This window comes from Podarcis tiliguerta (assembly GCF_965153285.1).
Source record: "Podarcis tiliguerta genome assembly, chromosome: 12".
Lineage (NCBI taxonomy): Eukaryota > Metazoa > Chordata > Lepidosauria > Squamata > Lacertidae > Podarcis > Podarcis tiliguerta.
This window is the reverse complement of record NC_139545.1, coordinates 45,157,664-45,181,728: the sequence shown is the minus strand read 5'-3', so window position 1 is coordinate 45,181,728 and position 24,065 is coordinate 45,157,664. Positions and strand designations below refer to the sequence as shown.

Below are 24,065 nucleotides of genomic sequence, written 5' to 3'. Positions count from 1 at the left end.
TGACGCGGCAGCTAAAAAAGCCAATGCAATTCTGGGCTGCATCAATAGGAGTATAGCATCTAGATCAAGGGACGTTATAGTGCCACTGTATTCTGCTCTGGTCAGACCTCACCTGGAGTACTGTGTCCAGTTCTGGGCACCACAGTACAAGAAGGACACTGACAAACTGGAACATGTCCAGAGGAGGGCAACCAAAATGGTCAAAGGCCTGGAAACGATGCCTTATGAGGAACGGCTAAGGGAGCTGGGCATGTTTAGCCTGGAGAAGAGGAGGTTAAGGGGGGATATGATAGCCATGTTCAAATATATAAAAGGATGTCACATAGAGGAGGGAGAAAGGTTGTTTTCTGCTGCTCCAGAGAAGCGGACACGGAGCAATGGATCCAAACTACAAGAAAGAAGATTCCACCTAAACATTAGGAAGAACTTCCTGACAGTAAGAACTGTTCGACAGTGGAACTTGCTGCCAAGGAGTGTGGTGGAGTCTCCTTCTTTGGAGGTCTTTAAGCAGAGGCTTGACAACCATATGTCAGGAGTGCTCTGATGGTGTTTCCTGCTTGGCAGGGGGTTGGACTCGATGGCCCTTGTGGTCTCTTCCAACTCTATGATTCTATGATTCTACCCTTTACCTTTACCTTACCAACAAGGCTTAGAGTTGAGCTAGATGGTAGATTATGTTCCACAGAAGGTTGGTCTCTCTCCAGACAGATATTTTATTGCAGGCACATTCTGCAACATTCTGCACCCAACAGGAGCGCTTTGGTGGTGCATTTAGAATAATAGAATCATAGAGCTGGAAGGGAACCTGAGGATCATCTAGTCCAACCCCCTGCAATGCAGGAATATGCAGCTGTCCCATATGAGGATCGAACCCGCAACCTTGGCATCATCCGCACCATGCTCTAACCAACTGAGCTATTCTACTTCTGCGATACTTTCCCAATGCAACCTCATTATTGCTGCCCAGAGGGGCTATAGCGCAACAAAAGCAGGGCAAAAATAAACCAGAACATATGTGGTATAAAAAGTTATGGGGTTCCAGCCGGAAGTTACAGGATATGCACTGGTTGCAAATGAAGCAGTGTGGCCACCCCAATTCATTTGCAGGTTCAAACGGTATTGAAATACTGTTCTGTGGGTTATAAATGTCTCATTGGTTTGCTAATCAAATACAGTGGTACCTTGGGTTACATACGCTTCAGGTTACAGACTCCGCTAACCCAGAAATAGTACCTCAGGTTAAGAACTTTGCTTCAGGATGAGAACAGGAATCGTGCTCTGGTGGTGCGGTGGCAGCGGGAGGCCCTATTAGCTAAAGTGGTGCTTCAGGTTAAGAACAGTTTCAGGTTAAGAACGGACCTCCAGAATGAATTAAGTTCTTAACCTGAGGTACCACTGTAAAATGACTTATGCTGTAATAGTGATGTTCAGCTTATTTTTTAGTTGCTGGCTGGTTTGTTAATTATATCTTACGATACATGCTGTGCTTATGATGTTCTGTTGTGTTACTGCTATCATTTGTGAGATGCTTTGGGGTTCATTTGAATGGAAAGTGGCATAGAAATACAAAAAATCAAACCAAACCAAATAAAAAGCCGGATTGCGTGTGACCACTCCGGTAGCATTAAGAGCACAAATCATTATGAATGTGCAATAAAAAAGGATGGGGGGGGTTTAGCTCTGGCTGAATGGCACTGAAGTCTGTGGCATGTTAGTTGCAACACTGAGATCACTGGAGAAAGACTGTGCTCTGCCTGTGGTAGAACGCAGGTTTTGGCCCAGGTTTAATCCCTAGTACCTCCACGCAGGGTTGGGAAAGGCTCCTGCCTGAAACCCTGCCAGCATAGACAATAAAAGGCAGCTTCCTGTGTTTTAAACGAAAGCTCCTTGATTTCTGTTGTATCTAAGCAAGACTCTTGAAGTTCCTGGCACCTCAATGTAGCTCCTTTCAGGCCACAGATCTCTGTGTACCTGATGGGCTCCTGGTGGTTTTAGTGGAGAGTGCAGATGATCAGCCCTTAGAGCCAACATCAGCTCCTGAGGGTGGGAGGTACAAGTACCAGGGAGAGTCAGAGGAGCAGGAATGACGAGAACACTGGGAGTTCCTGTACCATTTCAGGGGAGCACTTGTACTTTGCACAGAGTACTTCAGACCCCACATCACGAATTTCCAGCCTTGGAATTACTGAAAGTTATCCTGAGCTGCTGGTGTCCCATGCAGGCCTTCTTCACATTATCAGAAGAGGAAACAAAACACCCTGTTTTCACCAAATTGTCCATACTTCCTGCGCTGTTTCTATCCCACCTAGTGGCTGGATCTTGAATCCCCCAGAAAAACGACCAACTTTGCCTTAAGGTCTCCAAGCTTCACTATGGCACGCCTTTTCCGAAACCGATTAAAACAACAACAGAGGAGCCTAGCTTCCGATATCGGGGACGCCTTATATTCCCACCCCCTCCCCAGTAATTTCAAGCACTGCAGAACAAGTGTTTAATTTACTCGGATCAATTTCTGTCAAAGGCACAAGGGGAGCCTCTTTTCGGCTTGCCTCTGCGGCGTTTCGTCTCTTCCCTGCTGATCAGTCTGGTGCCACTGGTGTTTATCTTGCGAACCGGTCGCTATTGCATGCTTACTTAATTGATCCTTTGTATTCACACAGGTCACCCCGGATAGGTGAGCATAGCATCCCGATGTTCATTTTCTGCTCCGCTTTGACTTTATTTCAACAACAATCCTCCCTAAGGTGCTGGCTCTGCTCTTTACAGAACTCAAGGTTTAACTCCTACCTTGTTTTCTAGCTTTTCTGAAATATGAAAGGGATCGGACGGACTTAATATTTTGCTCTGGCCTGTACATGCACCATCAACCCGCAGCTGCATCAACAAGAACGTTCTTGTGTCTTTTATTCTTAAAAAAACAGAGCACAAAAACTTATATCCTTTCCCCTGCTCTTCCATGTCTGCAGAAGAGAATATTTCAGAACAGCAACATCAAAGGCACCTAGTAAATCTGACAGACATTTTACTGAGCTCTCCCACTTTCTTTTTTATGAATGCAAAATTTAAAGAGGTGAATTTATGCACTTGGGTATGTCAGGCTCTCCCCCCCCCTTTTCTTTTTGGAAGGGGGCTGGAGGAATGGTACTCATTTATCTCCCGTCATTGCTCTACAGTACATGATGACAGCAGTATCTATATCTTTCTGTGTTAATTTCCATCAAAGCACAGCTACATGTAAAGTATATAGCCGGAGGTTTTACCCTGTAAATACAGGGGGCATCTCCTTCCCACGACTGTTATTATCATTAATGCACACATTCCCAAAATCAGCCCGTCTTCTTTTTTTCCTGATTGGAGTTTCTATGACAACACAGGAACACTGTGATTTTGATTTATGGAACTTCTGCAGATCTACCATTCTGCTACTTAGGAGGAGAAATGATCTCTACCTAGGACACAAATGCTACAGGAAAAAAACCAACACTGACAGAAAGGAAACTACATGCCCAGAGAAACCACATTTTGCCCCTAGAAGCTAAGCAGGTATGATCCTCATCAAAACTTGGATGTGAGACTGTGTGCGTGTTTGCTGCTCTCTGAGTTCTGTGACATCACAGCAGTTCAACGAATAGGAAAGAGAGGATTGCAGGCAACAGGTAACTTGCAGATAATCAGTGTTTAGCTACGTAATTTCTGCTATCGTGTATTTATTTGTTATGGTTTTGTGCTCCCTCAGAACGGATAGGGATAAAGTGTCGAATAAACAGCAACAGTGTTTGAGCTACTCCATAAATACTCTGTCGGCTTCCTGTGTCTCAATAAGTGCAACCCACACTTTTTATGTATATAAAAAACCCTTTCTCTCTTACAGTGAGGGCGGCAGACATCTTTGCATACTGAAAAAAGATAATGTTTGAAAAGCCCCAGGCATACTCTCATGATGGCTGATTATGTTGTGTCAGATGTGTGGCACAAGTGGTTTTTTTTACACCAAGCCTTGCTGCTGTGAAGTTCAAATGATGTTTGTCATTAGCAGCCCCTTGTCTTTCATTGCACATCTGGCCTAATAATGTTTAAAGTCAGGAGATGGGGGTGCAAATGAAAGTCACAAAGGAGCACAAGGTTGAACCCTCCATCTCGGCAGCCCTGTTCCCCAAGTACTTGATCTCCAGGATCTTGGTCTATAGCCCCTGAAGGATTAAGCCCGCTGTAATGGTTCTAGGGGTTGCTCGTGCGTAAGCTTGTCCCAACGTCTGGCTGGGTTGCCTGAGTAAACCTTTCCTGTCCGGGCAGCCACTCGCCCGTGACAGTCTCAATCGCTGGCAAAATCCATCAGTGGGTGTTTCTTAAACTTCTTCCAGCAAAGAAGCTCTTTGACGCCCAGTCTCAGCCTACTCTCCCTGCGCGGAAGCCTTCTGCGTAAGGAGGGTGTGGGCAGCGGAGGACCCCTTCCCTCCCCGCTGGTCCCCGGCAAGGAGTCATGGGACCGCCTCGCCGCTTCCCCCATCTGCCCCCCTTCTCCACTGGTGCTACGCTGATTCTCTCCCCCAGAAGATGGGCTGCCCCTCCCACTCCCGGGATGCTCTCTGGGATCCCTTCAGGAGCTTGCTCTCTCCCTCGGACACTGATGGCAGTTCCCTGACACCCGCATATCAGGGTTCCTTGAGAGCCACAAGCATAGGAACGAATTGCTAGGGGTCAAGGTCTCTTTGCATAAAATATCTGAGGCTAGTGCCTCAGAATTGGCAACACGTGAAACTGTACTCAGAATAGTTTTGTTTGCCATGAACAGTATACCTTTAGCTTTCTTCATCCTTTCAAACAGCAGTACTGTATTGCAATACTATTTCTTTCTGCACACCCTGCAATATATTTACCAAACTCCAACTTTGTTCCTGATTCAAGCTCCTATTTTGCAGAAAATAAACAACTTCAGAACCTGGTATTTCTTACCAAAGCTCCTATTTTGCAGGAAACAAATGACTTTTGTGGTTGGGGTTGTTGTTGCGGTGGTTGTACTATAAAGCCTTGTAGACCTGATCTGGATTGATTGGTTGTCATGCGGATGCTTGTTAAGAAAGAAAAGTTTCTGGGGATTTCAAGCATGGGATTCAAACATACTTTTAAAGCAATTGATAGTTTGACACTTTCAGTCTCATGCAAACTTAGCCCATCTCATGCGTGTGAAACATGAGAAAGTGTTCCTGGATGTAGTCCTCAGAAGCTGCATGCAGTTAAAATATCCCTTATTGGCTGCTGCAGAGGACCAAAGAGACACTAGAATATTTCCCTGACACTCCAGAGCATGAACACTCTGGAGTGTTCCATTGTTGGGATTTTTGATTTTTTTTTTGTCTTACTCTTTCAGTCTTTCCCAGCGAGCCGAACATGAAAACATCATGTTCATGTTTGTCAGGAACACCACAAGAGGGAGTCAGAACTCAGTGGTAGCTCAAATCAGCCTGCTGCTCTGCATTCTGGAAATGAAAAGCTGTTAGAATAAATTTGAAGCTTCCTTGATGTGCACTGAATGCCAGCCATAAATAGATAAAGAATGCAATTTTGGAACGGATGCCAGCAGCAGCCCAGCTCCGGCAGAGGAGTTTTGCACGGGACCCAACCAGAGAGAGAGAGAGAGAGAGAGAGAGAGAGAGAGAGAGAGAGAGAGAGATGGACGTTCATTCAAGCTCAACGCTCACATCCCATGGCCCTGCCTGGGGCGACAGAACACACTCTCTTATCGGGTGTAAAGTAGATCATAATGAAGCCTTTATAAACAATATGGGGGAGGGGGTGCAAGCCGAAGAGCCGCTTTAATGAGGGCTGGCAGGATTCTGAAGCGCAGCCCCTTCTCACCTTCTCGCAGAGCCGGACAAAAAAGACCCGAGGAGTCTCTGATGGTTGTAAAAGTGGCTGCTTTGAAAGACATCTTTATGAGATGATGACTCTGGACCGAGACTCCAAGCTTTCATCTAATAAATAGCCTTGCTCCTTGGCTCGAGATGTAATAATGTTTCCGAACAAGCCCCTCTCACAATAATGCCTCAGAGCAGTAATAATTCACTACCCAATTGGTGGACGGATCCTTGCCATCAACTCCCTGCAGAGGAGAGGTTGCTCTAAATGAGGAAATAAGTCAAAGTTAGCAGGAGCCATAATGGGCCCCACTATGTTCAAGTGAGGCGGCACTCGCTATCTTCAAGTGAGGCAAGACTTGTTTGAGCTGAGCTGTGCTTTGGAACAATGGATGCAAGCTGTAGAGTCACACAAAACTCTTCTTTGGAGGACGTGGCCTGCCCCAGGCAGGCAAACAAATAAAAACTTTTAAAAAGGGAGGGAATCAATTCTGCTTTTTTAAAAAATGCTGATCTGTCTAGCTATGTTCCCTGCCTTTTCAAAAAACAGTACCGTATTTTTTGCTCTATAAGACGCACCAGACCACAAGACACACCTATTTTTTGGAGGAGGAAAACAAGAAAAAAAATATTCTGAATCTCAGAAGCCAGAACAGCAAGAGGGATCGCTGCGCAGTGAAAGCAGCAATACCTCTTGCTGTTTGGCCTTCTGGGATAGCAGCGCAGCCTGCATTCACTCCACAAGACCATACACATTTCCCCTTACTTTTTAGGATGGAAAAAGTGAGTCTTATAGAGCAAAAAATACGGTAGTTGGTGGTGACTTCTATGCATATCATCCAGCCAGGGTAAGAAATGCATGAGTCCCATTAATTTTCAAAGGGGGATTCTAAACATCTCACATTAAAATAAATGGTGCTTAATTGTGGTTGGATTAGGGACCTAAGAATAACTCTGCTGGATCAAACTAAGGCCCATCTAGTCCAGCATCTCAAAGACCAACCAGATGTCTATGGGGAAACCCACAAGCAGAGCTTGTGGGCAACAACCTTCTCCTCTCTTTTAACATCCAACAACTGATATTCAGAGGCATAGTTGGCCTATGATGTCAGGCCCAGAGGCCCCTGCCAGAACACATTTGCCAAATCATTTCTGTTAAGGTAAATTCATGGAAGGTAAGGCTTTGAATATCAGTGAATCAGCGCTAGATCAAGTGATTTTTTTAAGAAGCTCCTGTTGTTATAACAATGCACACACAGATCAGCTGTCTCTCTTGAAATGAATGGTGCATGACTTTAGATGAGGAGCTTCACGAATGCATTGGAGCTCTCTTATCCACAAGAAATTGCAGACTGGGTTGTAAAAGTTTGTGCCTTTAAGAAAAATCTGGCTTATTTTACAGTGTCAGCCTTTTAAGCCTTACTCTTAGGAAATGCATAAGGTTTAATTACTGACGACTGAAGCACATTTAGAATGATTCCAATGGTTTTGTTTATAAAGCTCTGGGATTGTTTTACTTAATTTTATACCCTGGGTAATGAAAACTAGCTTGTATATTTCTTTTAATTAAAAATTGCCATATACCAATCTATAACTTAGGGCAATCCTATAGAAGAAATTAAATGAAGAAATCAGTCTCCTTAAGGCTTAAAAGGACTGAGTAACCAGCACTCACTCTAGCACTGATGCATGGGCTTTTAAAGCTGGTGAGATAGCTAAAATGCACGCTAACGAGCTGCAAAATTGGGTAAGGCTGTGAGAGAATGAAAGGCTTTAATTAAAACCACTAATTTTTATTGATATTTGTCTCTTTTACCTGAGAGGAGAGACAGCAATTTTTGACTTTAGCACTTATCAGCGATTGGTTCTGCTCGATTTTTGCTGCCAGGATAAAATGAACGGGGATCTGCTGAACTGTGTTTCAAGGCCTTTTCACGATATTCACATATTGTGAGTGTGTATGTGTGGCCTCACCCAGAACACATGTCAAGTCTCTTTTCTCTTCCCAACTCCTAAAATATGCAGTGCTACACTCTTCTGTCTCAAGTTGTTTAGTCTCAGGAATATTTACCAGGAATGTGTGAAACCCCCAGAAGGAGTTGCTTTGAATGCTTTTTTGCCATTCCTGATGATTACAGTTGCAGCAATGAGCTGAGGTTCCTGGATTAGGCAAATTCATTGAGGAGAAGACCATTGATAGCTACTAGCCATCATGACTATGCTCTGCATGCGCTGTTGGAGACTGTGGCTAGAAACCACTGGAGGTGAGAGGGCCCTTGTGCTCCTACAACCAGCGGCAGAGCAAGCCGATTGGGTGCCTACCCTGCGCCCAGGGGCGGGGCCACCAGTCCACGGGGCGTGGCCAGCCGGGGCAGGACGCTCCAGAGAGCCTCCGAGGAGTCTGCTTGCCTCCTCCCACTCAGCTGCCCTATAGCTGAGGGGAAGGCGGTGGGCGAACCGTTTGGGATAGCGCAGTGCCTGTGGGCGCCCAAGCAACTGTGTCACTCCCAGGAGAGATGCGTGGATCGGGCGTGCTGCAGGCCCCGCGGGGAGTGCTGCCCAGCATTTTGCCACCTCCCCTCAGTGGTGACACCCAGGGCGACCCGCCCTCACTGCACCCCCTTCCTCCGCCCCTGACTACAACCGAGGTAATTCTGAGGAAAGTTGTATGTGTGGCACAGAGACGTGGGGTATACCAGTGTATCTACAGTGGTACCTTGGGTTACAGACGCTTCAGGTTACGGATGCTTCAGGTTACAGACTCCGCTAACCCAAAAATAGTACCTCGGGTTAAGAACTTTGCTTCAGGATGAGAACAGAAATCGTACAGCGGCAGCAGGAGGCCCCATTAGCTAAAATGGTACCTCAGGTTAAGAACAGTTTCAGGTTAAGAACGGACCTCCAGAACGAATTAAGTTCTTAACCCAAGGTACCACTGTATTTTGGAAGTGGTGCAGAATTTTTTTTTATGAGAATTACAAAAACTTCAAGTGCCCCAATTTTCCAGGAACAGTCCCAGAATTGCAAAAACCATCCTGGCTTCTGATTTGATCCTGGAACATCCCTGTTTCCCCTGTCAGTTCTGCCAGCGCTGAGTTCAGGGAAGAGGATGTGCCGGCACTTGACCCAAGCGGCTCCTGCTACGAGGGAGCATGCCTTGGCCTCTCCTCCCTTGGGCAGCTCTTGCTATGACTCTTTTATGGGCAAAAACTGGACCAATCTCTATGGAAACTTGCCCTCATGTTGCACTTGCCTCATATTGCCAGAAGCTTGTTTTCAAGAATGACTCCTGGCTGCTAAAAAAATGCTTTCAGGTACAACTGCAAGGTTTAGCCCAATTGTTTTGAGAAAATATTGTCAGAAGTATCCTACACGTTTATGGGATTAGCACTGCAGCTTTACTTTCTTCTTCTACTAGAGCTAAGCAGATGTTTAAGGAGAGAATTCACCTCCATTCTAAGCGATTTGTATTCAGTTGCACAAATGTCTTATTCTTATCGGTATCTATTATACAGAATGACATTTGGCCTGGAGAATTATTTTATAATCCTTACTGTTGCTTCTTGAAGAAAACCATCTACAGCCTTGCGTCTCCAATATATGCCCTCTGCTTTCTTGGATGGGAAGTTTAATGACATTCCAGCTTGCCAAAGACTCTGTTATTTGTGAGTCCGGCGAGATGGAGGATGTCTCCCATTGCCTGTTAAGCTGCCCCTTATATGAGCACCCTAGGCACAATTATCTTACTTGTATCCTCCAGTCTCTGTCAAACAGACCCATCCTAGACCAGATATATGCCGTGCTTGCAGGCAAAGGCATATTCATTACCATCCAAGTAGCAAAATTTGTTCTGGCAGCCAGGAAAACATGACCCAGGTTCCAAAAACCTTAGGTAAGCTGGTGAGATGTGATTCTGGTTTACTGTATTTTTAACTGTGGTGTGAGATTTACATTGGGGGAGGGAGTATCCCCCCCCATTTTCTTTTGTATACATATCCATCAGCTGAATATGTCAGAACACCTATTTGCTGTATTTGTATTGTGGTAGCCTATTACATGTCTATTTGTTTGTTATCTAAGACATTTATGTACTGCTTAATCATTAGCATTTCTGAATGCATTGTATATAGCAACACACTACACAGAAAATGAAGCAATAAAACAAGTGTGGCGGCACCCACACTTTGGAATTCCCTATCTATTGAGATCAAGCAGGGGCCTTCACTTGACTCTTTTCAGCACCTGCTAAAAACATTCCTATTTAGACTAGCCTACCCAGATGCTTAGAAAGCTGAGGTAATTTTAATCTGTTTCGGCAAGTTTTTAAGTATGGCTGTAATTTCCCCCCTAAATTTTATTGTCTACCATTTTGTAAACTGATTTGATTCTTTACAATCAAGCAGTGTACAAGTTTTATGAAATAAATTAATAAATGAAAATGTTACTATTTCTACACCGCTTATCTGGCTGGCTTGCCCCAGTCACTCTGGGTGGCTCCCAATACATATAAAAACATAACAAAGTACCAGACATTAAAAACTTCCCTAAGCAGGGCTGCCTTCAGATGTCTTCTAAAAGTCAGGCAGTTGTTTATTTCCTTGACATCTGATGGGAGGGTGTCCCACAAAGCGGGTGCCACTACCAAGAAGGCCCTCTGCCTGGACCCTGTAACTTCACTTCTCACAGTGAGGGAACTGCCAGAAGGCCCTCGGAGGTAGACCTCAGTGTCTGGTCTGAATGACAGGGGTGGAGATGCTCCTTCAAGTAAACAGGTATCACGCTTGGGAGAGAGTTCCACAGTCGTGGGCCCACCAGCACTGAATGTTCGGCTTTTAGAGGTTATGAGCTATGCATCTGAGCCATGAGGCAACACTAACAGAGCCCCCCCCCCCAAGATCTCAGTGATTGGGCCAGGATATAAGGGGGCCAGATAACCTTAAGTTATCCTGGACCCAAGGTCCTATAAGGACCTTGTAAATTAATACCAGAGTCTTGAACATGGCCCAGTGATATATGGGCAGCAGGTGCAAGCTTTTAAGCACCAGGGTTATGTGCTGGCGGTCATCTGCCCCCATCAAAAGTCAAGCATTTTGCACCTGCTGAAGCAAGAGTAGTTCCACAAGAAAGTTTCATTCATAAACAATATTCCCAGTCTAGGCCTGTGTCCTGATTGTGTGCACTCTAACTTATTTACCTTTACCTTAAGCAGTGTAAAAGCACAGCCACTGAGGTCTGCCCTCGCTGTGTCTCAAAATGCTTGCATGTGTCTTAGGTCCGCCAATGGCACTTTGCTCATATTGCCTTAAGCCAAAGCCCTTCATGTGAATGTTTCTGCCTTCTGTTCACTCTCCCCCAGCCCCTGCTTAAAAACTGAGGTGTGGGGACTGTTTTATTTGACTGCTCAGCTCCACATGGTTATTTGATAAGCCTTGATCTCTGTGCTGGGAAACAGGAGAGAAAATACCCAGCGTCCTTGTTCAAAACCAGGCATGCCTACAGCCCACACGTGTGTGAGTCCTCAGTTTGTTCAATATATTTAAAAGCAGAACAAATGTACAAAGGGGACTGGACTCTCAAGACAGCCCATTTGCTTTACCATCATGAGAGTGAGGCAAAAAGAAAAGAAAATGCACATTAACAGCACACCAGGCAAAGAAGAGTTGACCTGGAGTTAGAGATGTCAGAGAATTCTGCCGCAAACACAAATGGGAACAGAAATTTGCAAGTTCACCTGAGGTCAGGAACAGAAACCACACAAGTGAATATGAGCAGTATTTGCTATTGTTTGGGGTTTTCTAAGTCCACAAATTTTATGTAAAGAATTACATAATTTTGTTCATTGCTTTTGATGTTTCCCTTCCACCAATGCTTTCCACCATCATGGGCAGCAAGATGAATAACAAGTTTTAGTGGAAGCTGAATTGTAGCAGAACGGAAACAGTGTTGGCAGTGATGAACAGATGAAGGGGTGGAAATTGCTGCCTCTTTACATTCCTATCTGCAAGGCAAAACTGCTCACCACACAACCCCTCTCCACAACACACTGATCTCATCATGCACAGCAGCAAGCGAAACATATGACTGTATAGCTCTCTCTTAAGAAAACAATTTTGGGGGGTCAAGGTATGGATTCCAAATCCCATTTTTAACTCTTGAAGTGCCAACTTACAATCCTGTTCTGAAAATAAGCAAGTACAACCAACAGCAATAAACGAGAAATACTTCAGAGAAAGCCCATACGAAGGTCAGGGAGAATACGTACAAGTGCCCTATCTTTCTCCAACCTCTCTCTTCAAAAGGTGAAGGAAAACAAAGGAAATCCCACTTGTATGGAAAATCTGGCCAAAGTAGAATAAGACATGGCAGAAATGAGAACTGTGGGTCACATTGAACAGAGAAGGGAGGCGACGACATCCAGGCCTACTAAATCTTTCTACAGCCTTCTAACCAATCAAGACATATATATTTCACATTACTATCTGGAAAACACGATACTCCATGAAACTAGCAGCATTTCCCAAATGTGAGAACAGAAGCCTGTTCAGCTTGTTATCTGTGATTCAGCAGTCATAAACGTCTGCTGTATATTTTTGCTTTTTTTATATGTGTCGGTCCACATAAAACATATAATCAGCAAGACACTGTACAGATATTTTCCTTTCTCTCAGTCAGACATTTGACAACCACACACAAAGATCTTTAAGCTTTGCCAGAAGCAGAATTGTCTGGGGATGAGATCGTGGCAGGGAGAGTCATGTTGTGCACCATGGGTTATTTTTAAGAATGATGTCCCCTTTATCTCTAAACACAACTTGATAGAATAAGAAACAAGGACGCCATATCATAATGCTACTTTTGGTTATTCCCTTAAGAAACACGACACCCTGACAACAACGAAAAAAGAAGAAGAAAAGGAAGCAGATCTCTGCCTTCATTACATGCAATTGTGTTACAATCTGTGCTGGAAATATTGACGGTCCTTCAAATTTCTGTACTCTCTGCTGCCTCTTTAGAAAATAAGCCACATTATGGCTCTTAATGATGTAATAATGGAAGCATATGCAAAGGTCTTTGTGTGCGGCTTCTGTGAGAAGATGGGTTTTACTTACTTCACGGTGAGGAGAGCATTCTGATAAAGTCACCATATAGGGCTAGAACAACAAATCACATTAATCTCAAAGAACTCCTTCAGCTGGGCGGTGGCTACCTGAGAGTTCTCACCTGTGGCAAATGATTACATTTACTCCTGCTGGGAATGTGACTGGGCAGCCGAATGTTAAAGAGGGCCTGTAGCGCAGCCTGTGCTGCTTGACCTTTAGCCAGCTTCTTGCTACGTCCCGAGCCTTCAAATGTTCTCCCATCCACTCTTACAGCCATCACAAAACTCTTGATGTGCTGCTTCTCCACAGTCTCCGAAAGGCAGACGTACCTCAGTCCTGACCGCAACTCATTGAGCAACACCACTGGGTTCTTTTCGCTCTCAGCGGCGGACGCCATCTTGCGCTTGTTTTGTTTGGTGTGGCCCATTAAGTCCAAGGTGTGGTATAGCAACCTCCCGTGCCGATAGGCTGTAGAAAGCAGTTCGTTATTAACTGGGTTGTAGACCGAGAAGTCCTTACTGTGCGTCGATGGTTCAAACTCCTTGAACAGAGTGTCTGGAAAGTCCGCCTGGTCCGACGTAAAGTCTGTAGAAGGGTTGAAACAATTCCCCATGGCAAAGTGAGCTTGACATGCATTGGGGAACTGAACAAAAGACTTGAGGGCAAGTTCTGCAGCCCTCATTTTGGCCTTCTTTTTCGTTGGTCCAGTGCCTTCAAATGTCAGCCCATTTACTTCCACGGCAACTGCAAACACCGGTGCATGGACAGGGCCTGTCTGGGAGACCATTTTATACTGTAAACCTGGCTTAAGTTCATGTAGTTGAACCAGGGCGTTCTTTGGCGTTACTGACCACGAGACTTTCTTCCAGATGAGCTGGAGTTTGCAGAAATGTCCGTTGTTGCCCTCTTCTAGAGGCCTTTTCCTTTTGATACTGGAAGCGCCCACCCTTGACCTTTCATTAGAGGTGATTGGATGATCTTCTAGGTTGCCAATGTTACGATTCTCCTTTACTTCTGCACTGCTCGTACCTGTTTGAAAAAGGAAAGAGAAAGTCCGCCAACATTATTGGTGTCTTTGTGAAATCAAAGAATAAGAGTGTGAAAAAGAGATTTCACCAATATATTTATGAATCGATATGGGAAGACCACATTTGGGGAGTTGGTGAGGATTTCCATCTTTATTATAGCTACTTGATTACGACTCCTCTTCCCCATTTTTAAAAAAATGATCAACATGACAAAACTCCAGTTGAATAGCTTATGATCTGTCTATGTGGAGTGGAGAAAAGTGAAGAGAGATATTTTCCCTCCCTCTCTTGGGAGGGGAATCTTGGAGCCATCTAGTGAAGCTGGTGGGGTATTCAGGTCAGACAAAAGGGAGGACTCCTTCACATAGCACATAGTTGTCATAGAACAGGCACCCCCAAACTTGGCCCTCCAGATGTTTTGGGACTACAATTCCCATCATCCTTGATCACTAGTCCTGTTAGTTAGGGATAATGGGAGTTGTAGTTCCAAAACATCTGGAGGGCTGAGTTTGGGGATGCCTGTCATAGAATCATATAGAGTTGGAAGGGACCCTGAGAATCATTTAGTTCAGCCCACTGCAATGCAATAATCTTTTGCCCAACATGGGGCTTGAACCCAAGACCCTGAGATTAGGAGTCTCATGCTCTACCAACTGAACTATGCTCCCATAGTTAAGCTATGGAAGTCACTACCACATGATACCACATGGTAAAATAAGACTATTAAGTGGCTATGAAAATAAGACTATTAGACTCCTCTGAGTACCAGTTGCTTGGAAACAACAGTGGGTGAGGGCTGATGCTTTCACACCTTGCTTGTGGGCTTCCTATAGGAATCTGATAGACTACTGCAGGAAGGAGGATTCTGGACTGGGCAGGCCTTTGCTTTGATCCATCAGGCTCTTGTGTTCTTACAGACTTCACACTGCAGCCTTTTAAATCACTCCACATGGTCACCTAATTACCTCCATGCTTCAGTGCAGTCATCTCCAATGTGGCGTCCTCTAGATGTTTAGGTCTGGGATGACCACAACTGATGGTAGGTGGAGTCCAAAACATCTGGAGGGCATCAGGTTGGCGAAGGCTGCTTCAGTGTGATTTGAACCTGGACTTTCCTAGTTCTTCCTACTATACCGCGCTAACTCTGAATTTATTACCTTCGAATCTCCTGGCCTTTGGGGCTGATTTGGAAAATGCACTGCTTAAAAAACGAAGAACAACCAACCCAATATACCTTCACAGGGATGATGTATTTCTTTCTACACTAACTTTAAACACACAGTCCTCCACCAACCACACACACACACATGGAGGCAACCTATTTTGTTCCCAGACATATTTGTCTACAGGAAAGCAGGGCAGGTCCTGAAATTCATACCTCTCCCCTCTCTTCATCTAATAGGTTTTTACAGACTCAATTATTGTACATAATGATATTGAAGCTGGAAAGCATGGAGAGAAAGATAGCTCTTGTTTCACACTTTGTTCAGGTTTGAAAATAATTTGTATTGATTCTGCACCACTGAATAAGAAAACACAGGGGGTTATTTGTATTTATAATTCATATTGCCTTTTGCAGACTCTGTTCCCCCCCAACTTACTTTCATGACGCTGGTTGCATGGCTTTGTGAACATAAAAAAGTATTCTTAGGCCTCCACATGCATTCATGAACACACAGAGTAACCAGTTCTGATAATGTAAAGTAAATAATTCCCTTTGAGATTGGAAAGTTTTCTCACTGCTCTTGCTTCAAATCTCTGCAGAGTAATATCCCCTTGTGATTGTAGAAAGATCTGCCCAAACTTGCTGTTTACTATTTATAAGGCATTTTGTAGGGTTTAAATCAGCCCACAGAATCAGGCCTTGCAAAATGACTTGTGAATAGTGCAGTGACGTGTAGCCATGTGCTGTTTACTATCATGTGTAAACAAAAGCCATGGGTTGCAGGCAGCAAACACGTCACAATTGCTCCTGCAATAACTGCATGCAGTCCCAATGTGCAAACACCCCTTACATCCCCTCCAACGTGTTGAAGTGAAAAACTGGGACATGAGTCTTCCAGGACCATGCTCCCCTGCAAGTCACGTGACCTGTGCGAGATTGCAGCCCCAAAGAAAGCTCATTTTCCTGGGCGAGATTGCATGCTCTCATGTGAAAAAATGGGGTATGCTCTTATAAGAACATGAAAAGGACCTGTTGAATGAGGCCAATGGCCCATCCAGTCCAGCAGTGGCCAACCAGGTGCCCATGCGTGAGGCTAGCCCACTTTTATCCCCAGGGAGTGGACCTGAATGAAGTACTCATGGGGACCCAGTCAGATTCACCCCAAACCCCCAGACCCGCCTGCCATTGGTCAATCTGGCAGACGGGCTTGATTCAAACTTTTTCCAGCAGAGGGAGAGGGCTGTTACGTCTCCCTCCAGCTGGAAGACCAAATGTTGAGGCTTCCATGGCGGCAGTCTGGCCCTATTCTGCAACCTCATGTTACAGGAAGGTAATCGGTATTGCCAGCAATTGGCCTTTAGAGGCAAACTGCCTCTGCCAGTGGATGTAGAAAATAGCCATCGCAAGATGCTTGCGTCTCCCTCATTACTGACTTTCAGGAGGTATTTGTTTTAATTTGTTATCGACTTCCAAAAACAAAATGTTGCTATTGACGGCTAAAATGGTTTTATTGCCTTTTCAAAACTATTATTGTGGTTGTTAGCTGCCTTGGGTAGTCTCTTTAGAAAGGAGGAATATACATGGGGTTGATCGATTTGATTTGATTTGATTGATCTGCGCCTGAGATTGGTCTGTGCTGCTGCTATCTGGAGACTGAATGTGACTATAAGCCCCCACAACAAGGAACTGGATGCCTAAATCTCAACATCAGAAGAAAACTAAGGCTGAATCCATGCATTCAGCAAGATGAGGTAGTAGAACGAACTATACCATTTCAGGTAATGGTTAGGGAGCATCGTTTTCTGACTTGCTCCACATTGTAACAAGACAAAGCAAATTCCTCTGTGTAAACAGAAAAAAAGGCCAGTTGAGGCAATAGTCTCTTTATCCCTACCAGTTTTCTTCTGACAGGGAACATTTTAATGTGGGAGAGCATTTTTTTAAAAGGACCTCCCCCTCTGAAGTGGTACAGTTTGTTTTACCACTCAGGACTTGATCTCATTTTACCAGATATATAGACCAGGTCTATCATTTCATGTTCGACTGCAGAAGTGTTTTGTCCCTTCATCTTGGTTTTATTTCATTTAGCAGCAGGAGACTGAGCCAACAGTGAAATGTATTTAGCTGTGCATTTGTGAAATTTCATCTTAGGTGCCTCTGTTATTGCTCTCTCGTATTATTCTTCTGTCACTGAGGAATATTCCTCCTAGGTGTCTCTATTCTTTTTCTATTATTTTCTCTCTCCCCCTCTCTCTAACTCATGCACCTCCCCATTCAATTCCCGTTTCTGGTCATTATGCATGGTGGTGTTAACCCATGGATCATGAAGTGCTATTGAGGACTATTTATAATGTGCCACTAACAATGACGTTGCCTTTGTCTCTGGGTCACAAGGGTTCAGGGGAACCAGCCATCCGACACTCCATGCTACATCTGAAGCGATATTATTGTGCCTCTCAAAGGTTATTCTGCTGCCAGGCAGCGTGAACTTTGGGCGAGGAAAAGAAAACAAAGGAGTGGCGATCTCTTCGTTATAAATATCTGCAAGCAACACATTCCAGGTAGCCTCCCTTGCAAAGGATAAGGAGTCCTTCAGAAACATGCACCCATTTTACAAAACAACAACAGAGGAAGGTAGGGGTGTGTGTTGCTACAAAATATTCTCCATTTTGCAAATGTGCATCACAAACTCACCCACCCACCGCACCTAGTCTAATGGTTATAATAGAATGCTTCTCTCAAGCCCGTTTCTGGTGGGGGGAATTTCTGGAGGAGGGGATTTTCTTGGCAGCAGAGAAGGCATGTGTGGGCAGAAGTGCACCCACATGGGCACCATATTGGTGGCCCCCGCAACAGAGCTTTGTGATGCCTTAAGTAAGGGTAAATGGACCCCTGACCATTAGGTCCAGTCATGGCCGACTCTGGAGTTGCGGTGCTCATCTCGCTTTATTGGCTGAGGGAGCCGGCGTACAGCTTCCAGGTCATGTGGCCAGCATGACTAAGCCGCTTCTGGCGAACCAGAGCAGCGCACGGAAATGCCGTTTACCTTCCCGCCAGAGCAGTACCTATTTATCTACTTGCACTACTTGCTTTCGAACTGCTAGGTTGGCAGGAGCAGGGACTGAGCAACGGGAGCTCACCCCGTCGCGGGGATTCGAACCGCTGACCTTCTGATCGGCAAGTCCTAAACAAATATATGGTAGCACAAGCTTCTATGCACAGGGCACTTCACCAGATGCATAAAATGCTATCCCCAGTTGGCAGGCATTATAGAAATGGAGCTGTTTCCAGTCAGAGCAGGGCCCCAGCCATAGGAGCATTCCCATTCAAATGGTGTGTGTGCACTGCGTCATGTGATCGATTATGTGGGCCAGGGCTTACCTGGGACCCCACAATATTTTATTCAAGTTGGCACCCCTGGCCCTAAGCAAGTGCCCTCTGGTGGCTACCTCTTATGTAATGGGCTACCCTCAGACTTTCCTAACAATGGCAGCTTCCCTCCAAGCTATTTCCCACAGTGCTCAGAGAACCTGATGCAGTATCACTCCAGGGTGCTGGGAAAATTGAAGTGCAAACCTGCAGACCTAGCTGCTTGATGTGAAGGTCCCAGGGCTAGTGCCAGCATTCGTATGCCCTGCTAGGACTCTGAGGCTCCAGCAGCTGCCGTAGTGTGTCAGGAGTTGATACCAGAAATGGTAGAGGGGGGGAAATGGTACTCATTCAGGTCAGAGGGAAATGAAATACAACAGGATGTGACAATTTATGGAAGCTTAAATGTACGGAATCACTCTGGGGCAGACAATAAAACAAACATCGTGGCATTTGTCAACTAATCCACACCTGTACAGTGGTACCTCGTGTTACAGATGCTTCAGGTTAACCCAGAAATAGTACCTCAGTTTAAGAACTTTGCTTCAGGATGAGAACAGAAACCACACAGCAGCGGCGCCAGCAGGAGGCCCCATTAGCTAAAGTGGTGCTTCAGGTTAAGAACAGTTTCAGGTTAAGAACGGACCTCCAGAACGAATTAAGTTCTTAACCTGTGGTACCACTGTACTGGGATTAAAAACCTGTTCTGTGGACTCAGGCTACAGGTGACAGAACTGAATGTCCTGAGGGAAAAATGCAATTTAGCCATCTCATGCCGGTGTCTCCTTCTGAAATTTCTTTGTTCAAAAATGGCCGCTTTAAGTTCAGTGCTTGGTGCTTCCCTGCCCCCCACTCATTTCTGAATATTGCCCCTTTCTGATGTCATTGTGCATCGTCACATGACAGGCTGCACCAAAGGCTCAGCACATGGGGGCCTGCACAAGTGGGGCAGCTTAAACATGCTGCACCAGCCCCCAGGCACAGCTTGCCCCCCGATTGTCCTGTGATTTACAAGCCTTCCTAGGTTTAGATTTAACATCAGGAAAAGCTTCCTAACTATAAGAGGAATTAAGCAATGAAATAAGCGGCTTAGAATCAGAGAGTCGAGAAGGATGAGAATGCTACTTAGTCCAATCCCCTCCTACAAAGGAGAACCATTCTTATGCTGGCAGACCAAACTGTGCCCAGTCTCATCTGAGATGAGGTGCGCTGCTCCACATATCTCAAGCGAGTGTGGACAAAGCTCGGAATCGTTATACCGGAGAGCCTTATTGGACTGAAAACTGGGTGAGGAAACTGGATGCCTGAGTAGATATCTGCTATGTGACCTCCCTTCCCACGGGAGGCTCATTCCTTAAGGCTCCACCAGCCTACATTGGCCATCTAGTAGCCCTGACTGGTCAATCTTCTTCAGGCAGTTGCACTATCTGTCAACTTCCTCCTCTTTGGCTTCATTGTTGCCCTTCTAGCAGAGAGGATGATGGAGACAAAACGGGTCTTAGTTGGCTGTGCCTGCCATTGGTCCTGGATCCATATTTCATGGGCTCTGGCTCTATCTTCCATTGGTCTTTCTGCCTTTTGCCCTACCAGTTCCAATGCTCACCAGCCACCACTGACTCTTCCTTGCCACACAACTACTTCTCCCACACAAGCACTTGGCAAATGGAGAGCTGTACCTGAATGTTCTTGCTAAACATAGGTTACTCTGCATAAAAAGGTAAAGGGACCCCTGACCATTAGGTCCAGTCGTGGCCGACTCTGAGGTTGCAGCACTCATCTTGCTTTATTGGCCGAGGGAGCCGGCATACAGCTTCCGGGTCATGTGGCCAGCTTCACTAAGCCGCTTCTGGCGAACCAGAGCAGCGCACGGAAATGCCGTTTACCTTCCCGCCGGAGCAGTACCTATTTATCTACTTGCACTTTGATGTGCTTTCGAACTGCTAGGTTGGCAGGAGCAGGGACCGAGCAACGGGAGCTCACCCTGTCGCGGGGATTCGAACCGCCGACCTTCTGATCGGCAAGTCCTAGGCTCTGTGGTTTAACCCACAGCGCCACCCACATCCCTGTTACTCTGCATTCTAGCAGTCTAATCAGAAATTGGTACCCTTTGCTCGCTTGCTTTTTTTTACAGAGAAACAAAACAGATGCAAAACCAAAGAGTCATTAGCAAACTTGACTTTGGGAGTGCATTCCTTCCCAAGTCCAAGGATGGCACAGGGATATCTCCCCTTGTACTCTTACAAGGAAAAGTCTCAGAAGCAAGTGCAAAGATTCTTTAGCTTTACAATGCAGTTTCTTAGAGGCTCCATAAAGTCACTTCCACCTCCAGGAGCTGCTTTTGGATGTCAGGAGGCTGGAATGGAGTGGGTAGGTGGACAGGAAGCACAAGTGCCTTCCACTTCCTGTTTATATTCCAGGAAGTAAAAAAATGTATGAAATGAAGATGTGAAAATTGCACTCTGTTTTTCCTGCCTCTCCCTAGCTTTTGCAAAACCATTCCTGCTGGAAAAGCAAATATTAATCTTGAAGAAACTGCACAATAGGTGGGTCTAGTCAATTAGGGGAATGGGGTACTGCCCCACCAACTTCCTTTTGCTCTCAGCCAACCCCGACCTGCCTGCCAACTTACTTAGAACCAGTCCAGGGGGTGACACTGCCTGTCAGACCCCTTCTCCTTAGTCTCAGTATTGCCACCAGAGTTGGTTCTGCTGGTGGTTGGCTCTGACTCCACCTACTTTCTGACCACCAGTCAGCACTGGCGCAATATCTGTATGCGTGTCTTAGTTGATGAAAGGAGACAAAACCCCAGCATGCTAGATGCTCCGAAAGGACATTTTCATGATAAAGGGTGGCATGTGAATTTCCTGCATTTGGAAATCTAGTGGAAGGAGCTGCATGGATCGGAAGGGAGATCTCAAAGGCATATCTGCAAGTTGCATGAATCAAAATGACACCCTGGAGGCCTGACATAAAAAGAGAGACATCCCTAGTATATCCCTTGTGAAAATGTCCTTGCAACATTTCCCTGTGTCCCAAAGAAGTCAATTTGGGGAGCTGGGGGGCAGGGGGTTTTTTTTTGCCAGTACCTGCCCTACAGCTTTTGTTCTCAGAAGTATTATAGTGAAGCACTGAGCTGCAGTGTTGGCTGTTCGGCTTAAACAGCTGCTATTCACGCATCATTATCAGGCTGAAACCTGGGCCACAGACACTTCTTTTAGGGCACCCATGAAAGTATCTGTAATCATTTAGGTTCACTGCACTCATAATGCAGACTGGCTTTGTCAGATTGCTGCCTGTGGATTCAAAAAGGCGCATATAGAGACCCTTCATCTCCTGCTGCCAGCTTGCCAATAGCTCTCTCTTTCTCTTTGCCCTTCTCACACAGAGCAGGCTATTTGCTGCCCATCTGCATCACGTTGAGGACAGAGGGGAAAAGGTTTCACCTCCATCACTTTTTGACATACTGTTGGAAGGAACAAATTTCACTGGAAAAGCAATCTTTGGAAGCTCATGATCATGACAGGACTGGGCTGCATCCCAGCAGCTATAGCATATTACCAGAGATGCTGCTGCATCTGATGAGACTTCTTTATTTTTATTTTATTTTTAAGCTTTTGCTGGAGATCAGTTGAATAAACGCAGATTTCGGGTCCTGCTTCCAGGACGCTAAATATGTACTTATGCACTGAAGATGAATAATGTGCAGTTGTGAACACAGATGCCCACATGCAAGCATCTTCCAAGGCAAGATGCAACATCTATATCTGTCCACCTGGCAGGCCTACATGAGTTTGTGATAACAAAGATGAACACATTTATGGCAATGGGAATATCCACCTGTCATCGTCCCCCCTGCCCACCATTGCCCAGTCAAGACAACAGTATCAAGTTTATCAAGCCCCCACCATCCATGACAAGTGGCAAAGATATGTTCTCAGATTCAGTTCCAGCTGTTCATCTGCAATTGATCAAACATGGGTTGGGAACTCTTTGGAGAAAAGCGGTTGGGTGTCAGGGTGCTTTTGTTGGGAACTTTGTTCCCAAAGTCAAGCAGCTTTGATCGGATGGTGAAAGTACCTGAGACCCCACCACCACCAGCATCACCACCAACCCTGAGATATTTACTGGTCCTGAAGATCACCACCTCTATTGTGGTGGAGTCTCCTTCTTTGGAGGTCTTTAAGCAGAGGCTTGACAACCATATGTCAGGAGTGCTCTGATGGTGTTTCCTGCTTGGCAGGGGGTTGGACTCGATGGCCCTTGTGGTCTCTTCCAACTCTATGATTCTATGATTCTATGATTCTATCCTTCAGTCTGCCAACTGCAGCACCAGAATCCTGCAGGCCAGTTGCCTGGGCTCTTGACTGGATCCCAAAACCTGTTCATCACCCCCACAAAAGCAGAAGTGGGAAGGAGCTGGAAACTTCAGAGCTGCTCATGAAATGATGAGCTAGCCTCATGAGGCTACCTGTCCCAGGAGGAAGCAGAGGAAGCCTGCTTGAGAACCAGGAAAGACCAGAGCCTCCAGCTCCCCTGGACAATGGAGCAAACTCCAGCATCCCAGCTACCAGCTTCTGTTTGTGATAAGTCAGCTGACAGGTTCTTTCATACCTGCCACTTTTTCAGATCCAGGAGACTGGATAGCAGAGCAGGTGAGCTTCCGAGGGAAATGAGAAAGTCACAAAGCTCTCTCCTGCACACATCAGAGCACCCTGTTGCTGCTGTTCTGCATAATGAAGGAAGTGTTGGCCAGGAAAGGTGTAGTTAGTTGCAGCGTTAGGCATACAGAGTCTTGGATTTGTGTGTGAGGCTTCAGAATAGAAAAAGGGATTACTAACATCACAGGGACAAATTTATTCACCCATAATTTCTAAGGGGACAGCCCTTCATAGTTTCCAGCTGGTAAAAAGAGCCATCTGGCAGCTGATGCTGAAATAAACAGAAGTGCATCGTTTGATCGGAGCACGTCCTCCCTCTTCCCCCAAATCCGCCAACATGTTACAACAAAAAGGTAAGATGACACTTACAAATTAATGTCTGGGCTGGTGAATATGATAATATGCCACACACTCCCCACCTGGTTCCACTTTCTCTTCATTATTCAATTTTTCTTTCTATCTAATGTGACTTATCTTAGCCTCATATTCCAGCAATCACTGGCAGAGTGCACGACAATGCATTAAAATAGGTGCCGGAGAATAGACAGGGAATTGTTTTGTGCATCCTCTTCTCCACTGGGGGCATCATTAGTGGGGCTCAGGGGGTCCTGGTTCTTTTGCATTGGGTCTTGGATCTCCTGCCTCTCACCCTCTTAAAAAAGAAGAAACTTAATAGGATGAATTCACTGCAGCGCTAAGTTAGCCCCTTAGCAGTGCACTTGTTTTGCTAATGGAATGGCTTGAGCAAGAGAATGTGCCCAGACTTCCAAACAGAATGGGCTTGTGTGTCAATACCGCTGCTGCCAGTGAATGTGGCAGGACAAGTACAGTGTATAAATCAGTTGCCAATTCTCTTTTCTTTCTCTGTTGGTTGACTCTCTTGTTGCAGA

General features: G+C 45.5%; 1 protein-coding gene across 8 annotated transcripts in view; it reads right to left on the bottom strand.

Annotated features, from left to right (window-relative positions):
* ADARB2 (adenosine deaminase RNA specific B2 (inactive)) overlaps positions 1–24,065 on the bottom strand; it is a 358,751-nt gene that overhangs the window by 96,338 nt on the left and 238,348 nt on the right. For all 8 annotated transcript variants that reach the window (XM_083406282.1, XM_083406284.1, XM_083406283.1 and 5 more), the window contains one exon: positions 13,077–13,984. In XM_083406282.1, the coding sequence (XP_083262408.1) occupies positions 13,077–13,984 (908 nt within the window). The remainder of the gene's footprint in view (positions 1–13,076; positions 13,985–24,065) is intronic.